At 38.6% G+C, this 15,708-nt stretch overlaps 1 protein-coding gene across 1 annotated transcript; it reads left to right on the top strand.

Annotated features, from left to right (window-relative positions):
- The first annotated feature begins 2,009 nt into the window (after positions 1 to 2,009).
- On the top strand, positions 2,010 to 14,996 carry GFRAL (GDNF family receptor alpha like). Its single transcript, XM_053460357.1, has 8 exons — positions 2,010 to 2,064; positions 3,414 to 3,566; positions 4,140 to 4,541; positions 4,630 to 4,686; positions 5,127 to 5,457; positions 5,919 to 6,169; positions 7,054 to 7,143; positions 14,797 to 14,996. Exons 1-8 carry the CDS (start codon positions 2,010 to 2,012, stop codon positions 14,994 to 14,996), a joined length of 1,539 nt encoding a protein of 512 aa, XP_053316332.1.
- The last annotated feature ends 712 nt before the right edge of the window (positions 14,997 to 15,708 follow it).

The following is a 15,708-nucleotide window of genomic DNA, read 5'->3' as shown; positions in this document are numbered from 1 at the left end:
AAAAACATAATTTCATTGCGTTAACAATATATGATACTGAGCCATTTCTATTGTATCAACTATGTATTGTTCAAGAGCAGTCAAACACTTGGTGCAAAATACAGGGGGTGATGAAAAACTCCAGACACATAATAATAACAAAATAATCAATAATACATTGGAAAGTGTGTATTTTCATGGGCGAAACATGTGAAAAATGAATGTCAACAAGAAAAACATTAATGATAATGTGCTGATAAAAACAACACATTCGCAGTTTCTTTATGTATTTGTAGTTTATTTGGTTGTGTGGTTTTGGTACATTTATATTTGTTCTAAAATATATTGAGTGTGCTCTCATATTGAAGCCAGTGTTGGTTTAATACTTCAGCAAATGCATTAGTTCTCTTTTATCAGTATTTTAGTGTTTGCTCAAACTATTTATTCAGCTGTCTGTGTCTGTAGGGAACATTATTGATGCTTATTCTAAGCCATTGTTATATTTTTTATCTATGTTGAAATATCAAAGACAGATTTGTATGAATATTTAGTAAATTATTGCACTGATAGAAAATATAAACATAACTTGAACTATATTGAAAATGTAAAGCAGTAATCCTTTTTATTCCTCCAAAATATGGCGTCGGTTCTTTTCCAATAGTAAAATTATAATAATCCTTTGTTTTGTATAATTATATATATTAATAATTACATCTGGTATACTTGGAAACCTATGACACCAGTTGTATAACTAAATTTGAATGAGGACCAAAACTAAAACTGTACATTCTTCATTCAAAAAAGACATGCAGATGCACTTGTGAAATGATTATCATGTATTAATAACACATCTCTTCCAATATAGGGAATTCTAGGCAATACATGCACTTTTTTATTAAAGCCCACATTTTCAGACCATAAATGTAGGCTCTGACATTACTGATTTATTTGTTCACGTATGTACATACATGCATAAGCAACATAAATAAAGGAAGACGCTGACAGAATAAGAGAAAATAATTCCAAAGGATGGCTTCAGCATAGGTTTAATCCTGGAGATGGGAGTGGGAATAAATCAGTATATAACATTTAACTTTAATATATTTCGATTTAAAAAGAGGCATTATGTCTTTTAATTTGCCTTTGAATTCGTTACAGCAATTATGTAGTAAAGTACTACTGTTGTTTCTCTGCATCGTGGGAATACAAGGATGATAAATAAAAATAAATGATTGTATAAGTAAAAAGGTTTTGTAGTTTATGTACATATCACCACTACCAAAATAAGACTAAACAGATGTCTCCCTCTTCTGCAGAAGAAGCTCTATACCCCTAGAGACCACTATCTCTGAGCGATAATTGTAACGCAGCACCAAAATCCATAAAAGGTCCGTGCGAGCGACTCTATTGGTTGCCAGCAGGAGCCTCCTCTGGCATCAACCAATTTGTTGGGGGAAAGGGCATATCTGCTTAAAACATCTAAGCCACTAGGCATGTGCAAAATGTGAGCCAAAAACAATTCAGATTCATTTGTCGGTTCGTTTTTGATCCATTCGTTTTCAAGTAAGAAGTTAGGCTCTCTGCCCAGTTGGTTCAGGTGCATTTTAATTAAGAAACAAAATCAGTTACCCGGTGCCCACATTAACTCTCTAACACTCTCTTGCTCACGTTCCCTACATTTTTCGCTACCTTCTCTGCCAACTACTTCTGCTTCTCCCAACCACTTCTGCTTCCACATCGTTTTATTCTTTTTCTTCTATCTGTTATTTTCTTCTCCTATCTTTGCCGCTTCCGGTGACATCCTATCCCCAATCCTTCACGCCACCTGAAGGGCCACCTTATTGCCCTGAGTTCAACTAAGGGCAAAATTACGGCGTTTAATTAGGGAGAGGATGTTACCCAAAGCGCTGCCATTTTGGTGGAAGTTCCTGCTGGGTTATGTCTGCGGACATGTGGAAAAAGATAGAGGATTGCAGGTAGCAGATTGAAGAGAGAACATAAGGGATAAGATGAAGGATAGAAAATAGAGGATGAAGAAGAAGATGCAGAACTGGTTGGCAGAGACGGAAGTGGTCAGCAGAGAAGGTAGGGAAACATTCAGCGAGTGTGAGAGAGTGAACAAGAATGAGACAGTGTGTGAGCGTGTGAGTGGATGTGAGTGAATGTGAGCTCACGTATTTCAGATGAAAATTCAGAGCTTTTTGCTTTATTCTCATCTGATACATGGAGGCAGGGGTTGCCTGGCCTTGTTTTCCTGGATTTATATGTATTGTTAAATCTACCAAAATGTGGTAAGTTTGCAATTCGTACAAATCTGAATGCACAAGTCTATTATCCACTTCTTAGTTTACAACCTTCTACTTCCGCATGAATATAGAAAATGTAAATACCGTATATTCCGGCGTATAAGACGACTTTTTAACCCCAAAAAATCTTCTTAAAAGTGGGGGGTCGTCTTATACGCCGGGTACTTACCAAACCGGAGGTTCCCACGAAGCCACCAATCTCTCTAATCATTACGCGCCGGCTATTGAGGCCGAGCGCAGGGATGCCGTCATGTCCCGGCGCCCGGCATCAATTGTCGGCGCGTAGTGATGAGGGAGCAGGGAAGCCCGAGGTCTGGCACTTCAGACCTCGGCTTCCCTGCTCTCTAATCACTAGGCGCCGGCTATTGATGCCGAGCGCAGGGATGCCGTCATGTCCCGGCGCCCGGCATCAATAGCCGGCGCGTAGTGATGAGGGAGCAGGGAAGCCGAGGTCTGAAGTGCCAGACCTCGGGCTCCCACAACTGGATGGAAGAAAGAAGACAGAAGATGAGGTAAGAGATGGGGAGAAAGGGAGGAGAAATATATATATATATACATATATACATATATATATACACATATATATACACACACACACACACTGGTGTATATATATATATATATATATATATATATATATATATATATATATATATATACACTGGTGTGTGTATATATATATATATATACATACGTGTGTGTATATATATATATATATATATATATATACACATATACATATACATGTGTGTGTAAAGGCAGGGGTGTGTGGTGAGGGCAGTGTATAAATGTGTATGTATGGACAGGCATATGTGTAGATATATATATAGATATATATATTATATATGTGTGTGTGTGTGTGTGTGTGTGTGTGTGTAAGGGCAGTGCATGTATGTATATGTCAGCAAATCAACCAGCAAATCATCGGTAAGGTACATTGCTTGCCGTGATTGGCTGGTTGTTGTACGCTGGGTAGAGGGGTAGTCTTATACGGTGAGTATAGTCCAAACTCTATATTTGGACTGTAAAAGTTGGGGGTCGTCTTATACGCCCAGTCGTCTTATACGCCGGAATATACGGTATGAACATTCTTAGATCTAACCATATTCTTCTTTTTGTAAATTGCAGGGAAGGACTGTCAAGTAAAAGATTCCCTGAGATGCAATATAACCATTCATTACTTCATTGAGAAGTATCCTGAGTTTCGAGGCTGTGTCTGCGCTGGAGATATTTATTGCAGTATTAAAAAGTTGTTGAGGAAGCAATGCTACACCAAAAATGGTAAACAAACTAGTTGATTTAGGTATTATAGAAGCTGAAGAATAGTTGTAATATTAAGATGAATTGGTGCATCTTAAAGTTTTTTATATACAGAACAATGAAAGGCAATACTAACATTTATCTATGTTAAGAATATCTTAGGTAAAGTAAAAATCAATAGCATGGGCACAGACTATTCTTAGTACATAACAAAATGTTACCTTTATTAAGTCAATAAAAACTCTGAATACGCATACAGATATACTATATATAACTGCACATCTAGACAACCACAACATGAACAATATTAATATATAACAAGCAAGACAACAACAGAATTGGGGAATAATATGGAATCCATCACATCTCCAAGTATGTTTTCATAATAGTTATTTTTTTACAATAATTAATTATATACACATAAATATAGTACTGCCACTGTCTATAATTGTTAGATATAGTAGAATATTGTATCTATCATTGAAGACTATATCCTTTGCCTTGCATTATATACACTTACACTGTTGAATATGTGTTGAATCCTGCTGCAGAAAATCAATGTTTTATTAAAATTAGCATTTTTGTTCTATGCAGTTCAAACAATCCCTACAGAACCCAGTAAATCAGTTGCCATTCTTCAGAAAAGTTCCATACAACATCCAAGACTGAAAGTGGTTATGCCTCCAAAGGAAAATGATTGCATTTTAGCAAAACAATTTTGTAAAGAAAACCAACATTGCTTTTCTATGTATGAAAATTTTAGAAGGAACTGTGCTAACGGACAATGTAATCTTCTTGGAGGAGGACAGAAGTGTTTGGAGGCATTGAATGATTTAAAAACAACCATCCTGGCAAACTGTGTATGTTTAAATCCAACAAAAGAAAAATGTGTTAAAATCTGGAATACCATCAATAATAATTCCTGTCTGCAACATACCAAAGAACGTAAAATATCTAGACAGGTTGATGGAATTAATGAGGAAAACACAGATTTGTGTAAGTCAAAACTTTTTTTATTCTGAATCATAATCTACGCTCCGCTATATCGTGCACATATATGATGATTTTTTTCTTTTTTTTTCAGATTTTGCTAATTCTGATATGAAATCAGAATGGGAATCAAGCACACTAGCCAGGATGGGTAAAATATTTCTTATTTTCTTAAATATAAACAAATAGTGGAATTAAATGGTAATCTGTTTACACGGAGCTATTTTCCATAATAACATTTCAGCTTTTGGTTGCGTAATACCCTGTCAATCTCACTAGTTTGTCGATTATCCTATCCAAGCTGCCAGGAAATATCACCAAAGGGACAGAATAAATTGCCAGTGGAATAACTTTCTCATTAAATGTATAATATCAAATACAGGTAATGTTTGCTATATTTTTTAGGAGCCTATGCACTTATATCATCTTTTTAAATATATTTTAATAGATATGTGGTCTTATTTAACTGCCTCCCACTGAGCCTCAAGTAAATTAGGAATAAGGTACCATCGCTTCATGTTATGCCATTTTAAGCCATATTTTAGGGATGTATTAAAAAGGTAAAATGTATATATGTGTTTTTTCTTTCAGAGTACCAAAGCCCAATGACTTGTTTTAATGTAGCAACACTTTGCCTTGGGGATCCAGTGTGCAATAGACACTTAGCAGCTCTTATCAAAGCCTGTGCCATTCATGAAAATGTGTGTAATGTGAATGACTGCCAAAGGACAGTGCAGTTGTTCTATAACAAGATGCCTTTTAACGTCTCTCAAATGCTGGCTTTTTGTTATTGCACTCAATCTGACAAGAACTGCCAACACGCCAAAGAAGTTCTTCATAGTAAACCCTGTGCAGTTCGCACAGATGCTCCCATGTCCTGTCTGACTATAATTCATAGCTGTCTTGAAGATGAACTATGCAGGTAGGTAACATAATCAAACTTATTAGGTGATTTTACCTTTTGAACCCTATGAAAGTAAATGAGGTCTTGCAATGCATTACTCACATGTATGGTATTCATAACGTATCCACCAAATGTTTTGGCTCCTGGACCAGTGTCCTGATTTGTGTCATTGAGAATTAATTCTCAGGTATTCAGTTTCTAGAGTATACAACAGGCTTCGTTCTAGGTTGCCGTACAAGCATACTAGAATTCCTAGGTTGAGTGATAGGGTTGCCACATTTAGGGGAAAAATATTAGGAAGAGGTTTAATCAATGTGATATTGGGCAACATAGCGGTTGGTAGTGACCAGAACACTGGTCAGAACTGATGACCTGTGTAAATATTTTTCACTTGTTTTTGTTCTGATCTAGTATGTCAGAAAACGTAATGTGTATGTTTTTCTTTAACTTATTGCATAATTAAAATATTTTATCTACAGGAGAAGATATGAATTATATGTGACAAAGTGCTGGAAACATATTGCTAAGTGTCATAACGACGATGAGTGTTTGATTGCTATGCATCCGGATGATCTGACATGTTCTAAAAATGATGAATGCAAAGCTGCATATATTGCTACCATTGGGACAATGCTGCAGATGGAATGCACGTGCCCAATAGGACTACACACCAATAAACACCATCTATGTCATTTATTTTTCCATATACTACACAGCAACTCCTGCATAGGTAAGTTTTTGCCTGAAATGTGTCAAGTTTGTTTTGAAAAGTGTCATTGCTTTCTTATGTGTGATATTCATGTATGAAGTTAGTGGGGACCGTGCTGAACTCGGATTAACCTACCTGTTAACCTCCAATAGCCAGAAACCCACCAATAACCACACAACAACTTTTTTGGATATAAAACAGGTCACAGCTTTATTAAACAACATGAAAATGCAGTGTGTTAGCCTAAAACTTTAAACATAAAACCTTTATCAAAACAAACAACCGAAACAATACATGACTAATAAATATAAAGCAATATAAAACATAATACACAATATAAAAAAAACCAAATGTGTTAGCTCTTGCATTTTTCAAACAAAATGCTTTATTTTTATCTGTAGACAAAAAATAAGAACACATTTAAAAATGTTACACCTGTTAAGTAGAGATGTATGTAAAGAACTGCACCTGCAAAAATTGCAAAGTGGTCAGAAATCATCCATGCTACTGGTACTAAAATAGATTTTCCACTTGTCATCATTAGCCACCATGCATATTCTACATTAGGTTTGCAAATTTGGTTTTAATAACAAACACTATATAAAAAAAAACTTGTGTCCGCAAGTTAAAATGACATGGTACAGTCTGTAAAGGAAGAACTATTAATATTTATAACAAATTTAATAAAGTGTTCAGTATAAAGGGGGTTCTGTCCAATTCCGTCTTCCAACTTCATGAGGACATAATAATCCATTCAATTACATAAGGTAGCTAAAACATGATTAGGTTAATAATTAATAATCTATCAATGATCTATCCAGTAATCTATGTGAATACAAAGACAAATTGTTTAAGAGAAAAATCTATTTTATAATATTTAAAGGGTTTGTCTACATTTTCTTTAGAAAATATTTCTGCAAAAAACATCCATGAATCCTATATTGATATACAAAATAAGAAACAAATAAAACCAGATTCACATCCTTTTCAAAATGGTGAGTATGATTGTTTCCACGGTTTTCTCTATTTAAAAAAGCTGTACCTAACATCCCGTCCTCTAAGAAAAGGCTCAAGAAAAGAGGTCTTCAAAAAAATGCAATTAAAGAAATGCCTGCTGCAGAAAAAATATATAATCAATCTTATCTGGCCTGATGGTTGCTGTAAAAAATAGCCTTTGTTTCCAAGGCAGTATGTCTATACACTCCTGTGCATCAGTCCAATCCAATGAAAGGGGCCTATTCTATGGGCTCCATAAAAGTCTACAAGGTCCATTCAAATCACACTATGTGGTGCTTTTGCATGGGAGTATATATATATATGTGCTCCTGCTCAACCAACGGCCATTTCTTTGCATCATTTTCTTCACATACCCTTGCTTGAGACTCCAAAAGTTTTAGTAGGCATCCACATGCCCTTGAAAAGAACTTGCATCTTAGTGAATATGCTAGTCAATTTGCAAGTTTTAGCATGCAAGGGCAAGCAACCTCAGCCTAGCCTGGTCAGTTAACCCTTTTCTTGACTGATTACTCAACTTCTTAGCGAGTAGTTGTTCAATTCAGTTAAAATTCATCAAGGGACAAAACACTTCAAATACTTTTAAAAATCCTCTACAAATCCTGTCAGCCTGTTATTTTACTTCATGTCATATCAGCGGCAGCCCCTAGAGGCCTCCTGTGTGTACACAGTACCCTGTAGGCTAACGAGCAGACCAGCTGCCTCTGCTTACCTGGGTGTAACCCTTCTCACTCTGGAGCACCCAGACCTAATCCATGCAACCAGCTGAGCCTCGTTGACTGGACTGAGCCTGCCTATTTCATCCTGCTCTGCTGTTCAGTCAGGACCTTTGCATTGAAGCAGGGGCGTACCTAGAGTATTTGGCACCCGGGGCGGATCCTGTAAGTGGCACCCCCCCCCAAATGTAAAGACATCTACAAAATTATGTTGGCAAGAATATTTATTGCACCAATTTGTAAACTGTATGTCAACTGTAAACAACAAGAAATCTGAAAAAATAAATTAATAACTTATAAGTAAAATAAATATGTTTAAATAACATTTACTGAACATATAATAGTGCTTTCTTTAATAACCCCCCAAAAAAACAACAAACACAACAAGTTTCTAAGAAGACCTAACAAATGAGTGACAAACATTACAAATTAAGTACTGGCTAAGCAGCTAAAGACACTATAAACTAAAAAAAATCTGATATTATAATCAGGAGTCACCATAACATTGTTCTCTTTTCATTTAAGCATTTGCATATATAGTGGTGTTGCCATGTCGACTCATGATTATATATACCATATGAACCAGACACTGACTGTGGTATAGCATGACACCTATCACTATATACTGAGCCAGGCAGTGACGGTGGTACAGCATAATGCCTATCACTCTATACTGAGACAGACATTGACGGTGGTGCAGCTTAAGTAATTTCATTATATATTGAGGCAAACATTACAGTGAAACAGCATAACTCCTATCACTATACACTGAGCCAGATACTACAGTGGAACAGCATAACACCTATCACTATCACTGAGCCAGATATTGATGGTGGTACAGCATAACCGCTATCTTTATATACTGAGCTAGACACTTATAGTAGTACAACATAACTATCATTATACACTGAGGCAGACATTGACAGTTGTGCAGCACAACTGCTATCATTATATACTGAGACACGCGCTGACAGTAGTACAACATAACTGTTTCCATTATATACTGAGGCACGCGCTGACGGTGGTACAACATAACTGTTAATATATACTGAGGCCCACATATGCCGGTGATACAGGATAACACCTATCACTTTATACTGAGCACACATTGACGGTGGGGCAGCGTAATCCATATCACTATACATTGAGCCTGACATTTACAATAATGCAGCATAACCCATATCACTATATACAAAGCCATTGATGTGGTGTAGGCCTACCACTTCAGTGTCTGGCTTAGTATATAGTGGTAGGGGTTATGCTGCATTATTGTAAATGTCTAGATGTATAGTGATAGGGATTATGTTGTACTGCCCTCAACTGCAGATCAGGGGAAGACTGTGAGAGTCAGTACAGCCTTCCCTTCTTCTGACTGCACCGTGACATTGGGAGGTCCTCTCCCCGTAATCATCCCCAAAGTCCATTTGTCCCCTACGTCACTAAACCACAACTCTCTTTTAATTACTCCCTGTATTTCAGGTATAGATCAAATAAACAACACATGGAAACAGCACGTGCAACTGAATAAGACATAAATATCCTGTATTTACAGGTATACATAAATAATGTATAGAAACACAGCATTGCAGGTATAAATCAACAGAACACACAAACCCAGCATTGCAGGTATAGATCAACTGGAAATCACTCAGCACTGAAGGTATAGATCAAATAAACAACACATGGAAACAGCACCCCAGGTATTGATCAACTGAATAAGACATACAAATCCTATATTTGCTGGTAAACATAAATAATGTATAGAAACATAGCATAGCAGATATAGACCAACACATTAACACACAAACCCAGCTTTTCAGGTATTGATCAATTGGAATTCACATAAAAACTCAGCATTAAAGTTATAGATAAAACACCCTAAATTACAGGCATAGATCACAGATTGCACACCCCCAAAGCCAGCGTCCACATTGCCCACATAGAACCTGACCAGCACCCTGCGGTGGGGGTGCAAGGCCTCTGTCTCCCAGCTCTGCCACTGTACAGAACAGTATAGAGTGATGGGAGTTATGATGTACTTTAGAGCATTATTATAATGAAAAAGACATTGGAAATGGTACAGCATAACACCCATCACTCTCACACATTTACCAATCAACACTTACCAATCCACAGATTCCACACATACCAATCCACACATATACCAATCCACAGATTCCACACATACCAATCCACACATACCAATCCACAGGTTCCACACATACCAATCCACAGATTCCACACATACCACACATACCAATCCACAGATTCCACACATACCAATCCACAGATTCCACACATACCACACATACCAATCCACAGATTCCACACATACCAATCCACACATACCAATCCACAGATTCCACACATACCAATCCACACATTCCACACATACCAATCCACAAATTCCACACATACCAATCCACAGATTCCACACATACCAATCCACAGATTCCACACATATACCAATCCACAGATTCCACACATATACCAATCCACACATATACCAATCCACACATATACCAATCGACAGATTCCACACATACCAATCCACAGATTCCACACATACCAATCCACAGATTCCACACATACCAATCCACACATATACCAATCCACAGATTCCACACATACCAATCTACTCTCACTGTCACTCAGTCTTAATGAATGATTTCCTACCTTCTTTTCTACTTCTTTTCTTCTTACAGCAGTCTTTTCTTTTTACAGCAGTCTTCCTCTTCGCTCCTCTTCTTCTGTCTTCTTCCGGGTCAGAGGGCACTGTGGGCGCGGCTTCAGTGCCGCCGGGGTTTGTTGTCAGATCCCGGCGGCACTGAAGCCGCGCCCACAGTGCCCTCTGCACAGCAGCAGTTGCCGCGCGGATCGCAAGGGAGCAGAATCGGAGGTCTTTAACAGACCTCCGGCTCCCTTGAGTGATTTTAAGCCAGTTCAAGGGAACCGGCTTAAAATCACTCAAGGGAGCCGGTGGTCTGTTAAAGACCTCCGATACCGCTCCCTTGCGAGCCTGCTCCTCCAGCGGCGGACATTACTGTCCGTCTCTGGAGGGGTGCCGGGTGCCGGCAAGTTGGCACCCCCCTGATGAGCGGCACCCGGTGCGGACCGCCCCCCCCGCCCCCCGCTAGGTACGCTACTGCATTGAAGTAATAAGACTGTGTTGCTCTGTCCCTGGCATGTCCCTGGCATGTCCCTGGCATGTCCCTGGCATCCTGTGTACCTGATCCTGCATGCTTCCTGCCTTCAGCCCTGTCCAGTGGGCTTCCTGCCTTCAGCCCTGTCCAGTGGGCTTCCTGCCTTCAGCCCTGTCCAGTGGGCTTCCTGCCATACGTGCGCTTTTTTGCTAAGAGACTGTTTAACCTGTATTTGCTTGCCCTGCCATAATATACAATACATAGCATTAACTGGAATTCTGCCTGTGGTGTATTCCTTTGTGCCTGTCTGTCTTATCCTTTGGTTACCATACATTGCCGTGTGCAGACAGAACCCCAGGTATCCCCTGCAATGAGGCTCCTACCCAACCTGATCACCCGGCCCCGTAAAGTAATAAGTGCTGCATTTCCATAAAAATAACTTATATAATAATAGCGTTTAGCTTAAGTTAACTGCATACTTAATATAAATGTGTATACCTCTGTAAGTATTTTCTTAATATTAATATCTTTTAGGTCCAGTAATTTATATTATTGCTTATACTTCTGGAATAATATTGGTTTCCGGAATTGTACTTTTGACATTGCTCCAGATTCGGTAAGTAGCTAAAATATATAGCATTGTGCCTACAGTGTGTTTTCTTTACATTCATAAATCATCCTCTAAATCTCTACATTTCTCTGCTAATTGTTTAGAGGGGTGTTATAAGCGAGGGTAGATATAACATAAAAAAAAAAAAGATTCAGATGGTAATTTAAAAAAAAACATACTGTTTACAAATTGGATTTTTCTAATAATGTTTCAGAGCATGCAGAGTACTGAAAAAAAGAAATCTTTCAAGAAGAAATGTGTCTGAACACTTGATGGATTCTTAGCTACTAAATGTAATACTATGAATATGTCCATAGTGGTTGACATGTAAACATACTTATTTACTACAAGAAGTATTTTAATAAGGTAACAAAACTGATCTTATTGTATATGAAAATTATTATGTAGTGTATGCCAAGGACTTATTTACAACACTGATCAGCCATAACTTTATGACCACCTGCCTAATATTGTGTAGGTCCCCCTTTTGCTGTGAAAACAGTTCTGACCTGTTTAGGCATAGACTACCACTAGATCTCTGAAGGTGTGCTGTGGTATATCGCACCAAGACTTTAGCAGCTAACCTTTAATTCCTGTAATTTACAAGGTGGGACCTCCATGGATGCATCCTGGTGCCGTGTGTTCTCTAGGTAAGCGACGCACATGCACCTGGCCATCCATGTGATGTAAAAGAAAATGTGATTCATCAGACCAGGCCACCTCCTTCCATTGCTCCGGGGTCAGCACGGGCACCTTATGGAACAAACTGTGATGCACTGTATGTTCTGGAACATTTTTTATCAGAACCAGCATGAACTTCTTAAGCAATTTGAGCTACAGTAGCTTGTCTGTTGGATCTGACCACGTGGGACAGCCTTCGCAACTGTGTGCATCAATGAGCCTTGGCCGCCCATGACCCTTTTACCGGTTCACCGCTTTTCCTTCCTTGGCCACTTTTGATGGGTACTGACCACTGCAGACTAGGAACATCCCACAAGAGCTGCAGTTTTAGAGATGCTCCATCCCAGTCGTCTAGCCACCACAATTTGGCCCTTGTCAAAATCGCTGAGATCCTTACGCTTGCCCATTTTTCCTGCTTCTAACACATCAACTTTGAGAACAAAATGTTCACTGGCTACCAATATATCTCACCCTTTCACAGGTGTCAAGATAACAAGATTATCAGCGTTATTCACTTCACCCGTCAGTGGTCATAAAGTTATTGCTGATCAGTGTATGCAGCGCATATTGATTATAAAACTTTTTTTTTTCTACAAATGATGCATTATTTTAAGATGGCTTGAAAATATACTAATTATATTTTTAAATGTTAACATGTAAAACTTAATCCTATCTGTAATATGGATTATCACAACAAATAAAATGTATTATCTTGTAATTGTTATTTCATTAAAATAAAAGTTATACATTGTAAACTCTTAACAATTGTGTAAAGAAATATGTTGTATCCTAATTGTTGTTTCTCATACTGAGTGAATGTGAGCACAGAGCAGCACATAAAAATGTGTGGATGGGGTCAAATCAGACGTTTGCCAAACCATACTTTCCATACCAGTACAACATACATGTTAATATTTTATGTTTATCATTTAACGAGATGCAAAGTGAGTGAACAGAAGAAACATCTAAATCAAATCAATATTTATTGTGACCACCTTTTGCCTTCAAAACAACATCAATTCTTCCAGATACATTTGTACAAATTCAGGGATTTTGTAGACACATACTTAGGTGTATGTTTAAACAATTATACCAAACAGGTGCTAAAGATCATCAATTTAATATGTAGGTTGAAACGCAATAATTAACTGAAACAGAACCAGCTGTGTAAAAGGAATAAAACTAGGTGAGGAATAGCCAAACTCACTAACAAGGTGAGATTGCTGAAGACAGTTTAATGTCAAGAGTCATATACCATGGCTGAGCACAACACCAAGACACAAGGTAGTTATACTGCATTAGCAAGGTCTCTCCCAGACAGACAGGTGGCCAAACTTAACGCAGCAGATGAAAGACACTTCATTCTTATTTCTTTTGCAATACTTTTTGGCAAAAAAAAAAAAAACAGTGGGGCCCTGGTACACTCATTTACTGTTCGGAGAAGTCTGGTCATCTTCTGCCTGGAGAAGCGGGTTTCATGTAAGAGTGGCAGCCAAAAAGCAATACCTCCTACGCAGAAACAAGGCCAAGCGACTCAACTATTAATGAAAACACAGGAAATGGGGGGAAGAAAATTAGCTGCGGGTGCTCTGGGCTGATGAGTTAAAATGGAAAATATTTGGCTGTAGCAGAAGACAGTTTGTCTACCAAAGGGCTGAGAGCGGTGCAAGAACAAGTGTTTGCATGCAACAGTAAAGCATGTTTAGGGCTGCATTTCTGCAAATGGAGTTGAGAATTTGCTCAGAATTAATGGTCTCCTCAACGTTAAGAAGTAGAGGCAGATGCACTACCATAAGGGAGGCATCTGATTCGCCCCAAATTCTGCAGCATGACAACGACCCCAAGTCATAAAGAATTATTTTCAACGTAGGGAGGAGATAATAAGATAATGCACCTCGGGCATAAAAATCCAAGAGAGTAAAGAATATTTGATACTGTCCTAACCTCAACATCTGAGGGGGGGGATTTAGGGGTAATTAGTTCAGAGGACTTAAGGGTAGATAGACAATGTAATAGAACAGCGGAAAATGTTAGCAGAATGCTTGGTTGTATAGGGAGAGGTATTAGCAGTAGAAAGAGGGAAGTGCTCATGCCATTGTCTAGAGCAATGGTGAGACCTCACCTGGAATATATACTTTGGAGAAAGTTCAGGGAAGGGTTACTAAAATGGTTCCTCAATCCTGAAAGAGGAAGCCTCCGACAGCGATATACTGACCGAACAGTCATGTCGGGTTACTTGACTGCTCCTTTGAAATGCCACGTGAATGCCAATGCCCCATCAGTCACACTCTTAGAGAAGGCTGAGGCCTCACCATGCCCTTTGCTCTGGCTGCTTTGCTGCTGGTGCTTGCTGCTGTGGGTTTGCTGTTGGCGCCAATGCTGCCAGTTACCCTCTTAAGCAAAGCTGCACTGTGGTTTATACAAGAATTGGTTAGATGCCTTAACACTTTACCGCAACTCACTTCCTTATGATACAACTTGCAGATTTCAGTGCGTCCATCTCCCACACTCTCAAAATAACACTTTACTATGGCATTGCTCACCAGACGAGAAAGCAGTGGTACTTGTGGTTTATTCTCCATGACAATATTAGTGATGGTTGTGATAGTGATGGTGGTGCCAGTTCCCCATGCCATAGCTTTGATTTTGATGCTTCTATAGAGTGTAAGCAGCAACACATCTAGCAGAGAAATTACTGGAAAACATGTTGCTTGACTCTCCTGGCCCATAATCTAAATCCATGTCATCATCATCAAAATTGTTGATGACCATATCCTTTTCCACTTGGGCACAAGGCAGAATAAGGCTGCAAGATTCTTCCCCACTTTGTTTCTGCACCAAAAATAGATCTGCTGCTATCATCTGACAGTGTCTGTACATCTTTGTTCTGGGAAATGGTGGCAGTGCTTGCTGTAGTGGTAGCTGTAGTGGTAGCACTAGTGGTGGCACTGGTAGGTGTTTCATTGTCCAGCAATAGTCTACAAGCAATATTCACCCTGGATCCAACTTTACCCTTCAAACTGCAATCTCTGAGTTTAGATCCCAATATTGTTGAACGACAGAAAACAGAGGGTTGTAGTCAATGGTATATATATTTAGAGCAAGGTCTTGTTACCAGTGGGGTACCTCAGGGATCTGTACTTGGAACCATTCTCTTTAATATTTTCATTGGTGATATTGCAGAAGGTCTTGATGGAAAGGTAAGTCTTTTTGCTGATGACACAAAAATTTGCAACCGGGTTGATGTTCCTGGCGGAAGAAGCCAAATGGCAAACGATTTAGGTAAACTGGAAAAATGGTCAGAGCTGTGACAACTGGCATTTAATGTAGATAAATGCAAAGTATTGCATCTAGGACATAAAAACCCAAGGACAGAGTATAGAATATTTGATAGTG

The sequence above is a fragment of the Spea bombifrons genome, chromosome 3 (assembly GCF_027358695.1).
Source record: "Spea bombifrons isolate aSpeBom1 chromosome 3, aSpeBom1.2.pri, whole genome shotgun sequence".
In the NCBI taxonomy this organism is placed as follows: domain Eukaryota; kingdom Metazoa; phylum Chordata; class Amphibia; order Anura; family Pelobatidae; genus Spea; species Spea bombifrons.
Note: the sequence above shows the minus strand (reverse complement) of the source record. Positions and strands in the feature narration are given on the sequence as shown.

Bases quoted from the DNA above. Each gene is read 5' to 3' on its own strand.
- GFRAL (XM_053460357.1), top strand. From the start codon at position 2,010: ATGAAGAAGAAGATGCAGAACTGGTTGGCAGAGACGGAAGTGGTCAGC. The intron at 4,542-4,629 runs GTAAGTCAAAAC...TTTTTTTTTCAG, and splicing joins TGAGGAAAACACAGATTTGT to ATTTTGCTAATTCTGATATG. The intron at 4,687-5,126 runs GTAAAATATTTC...TTTTTCTTTCAG, and splicing joins AAGCACACTAGCCAGGATGG to AGTACCAAAGCCCAATGACT.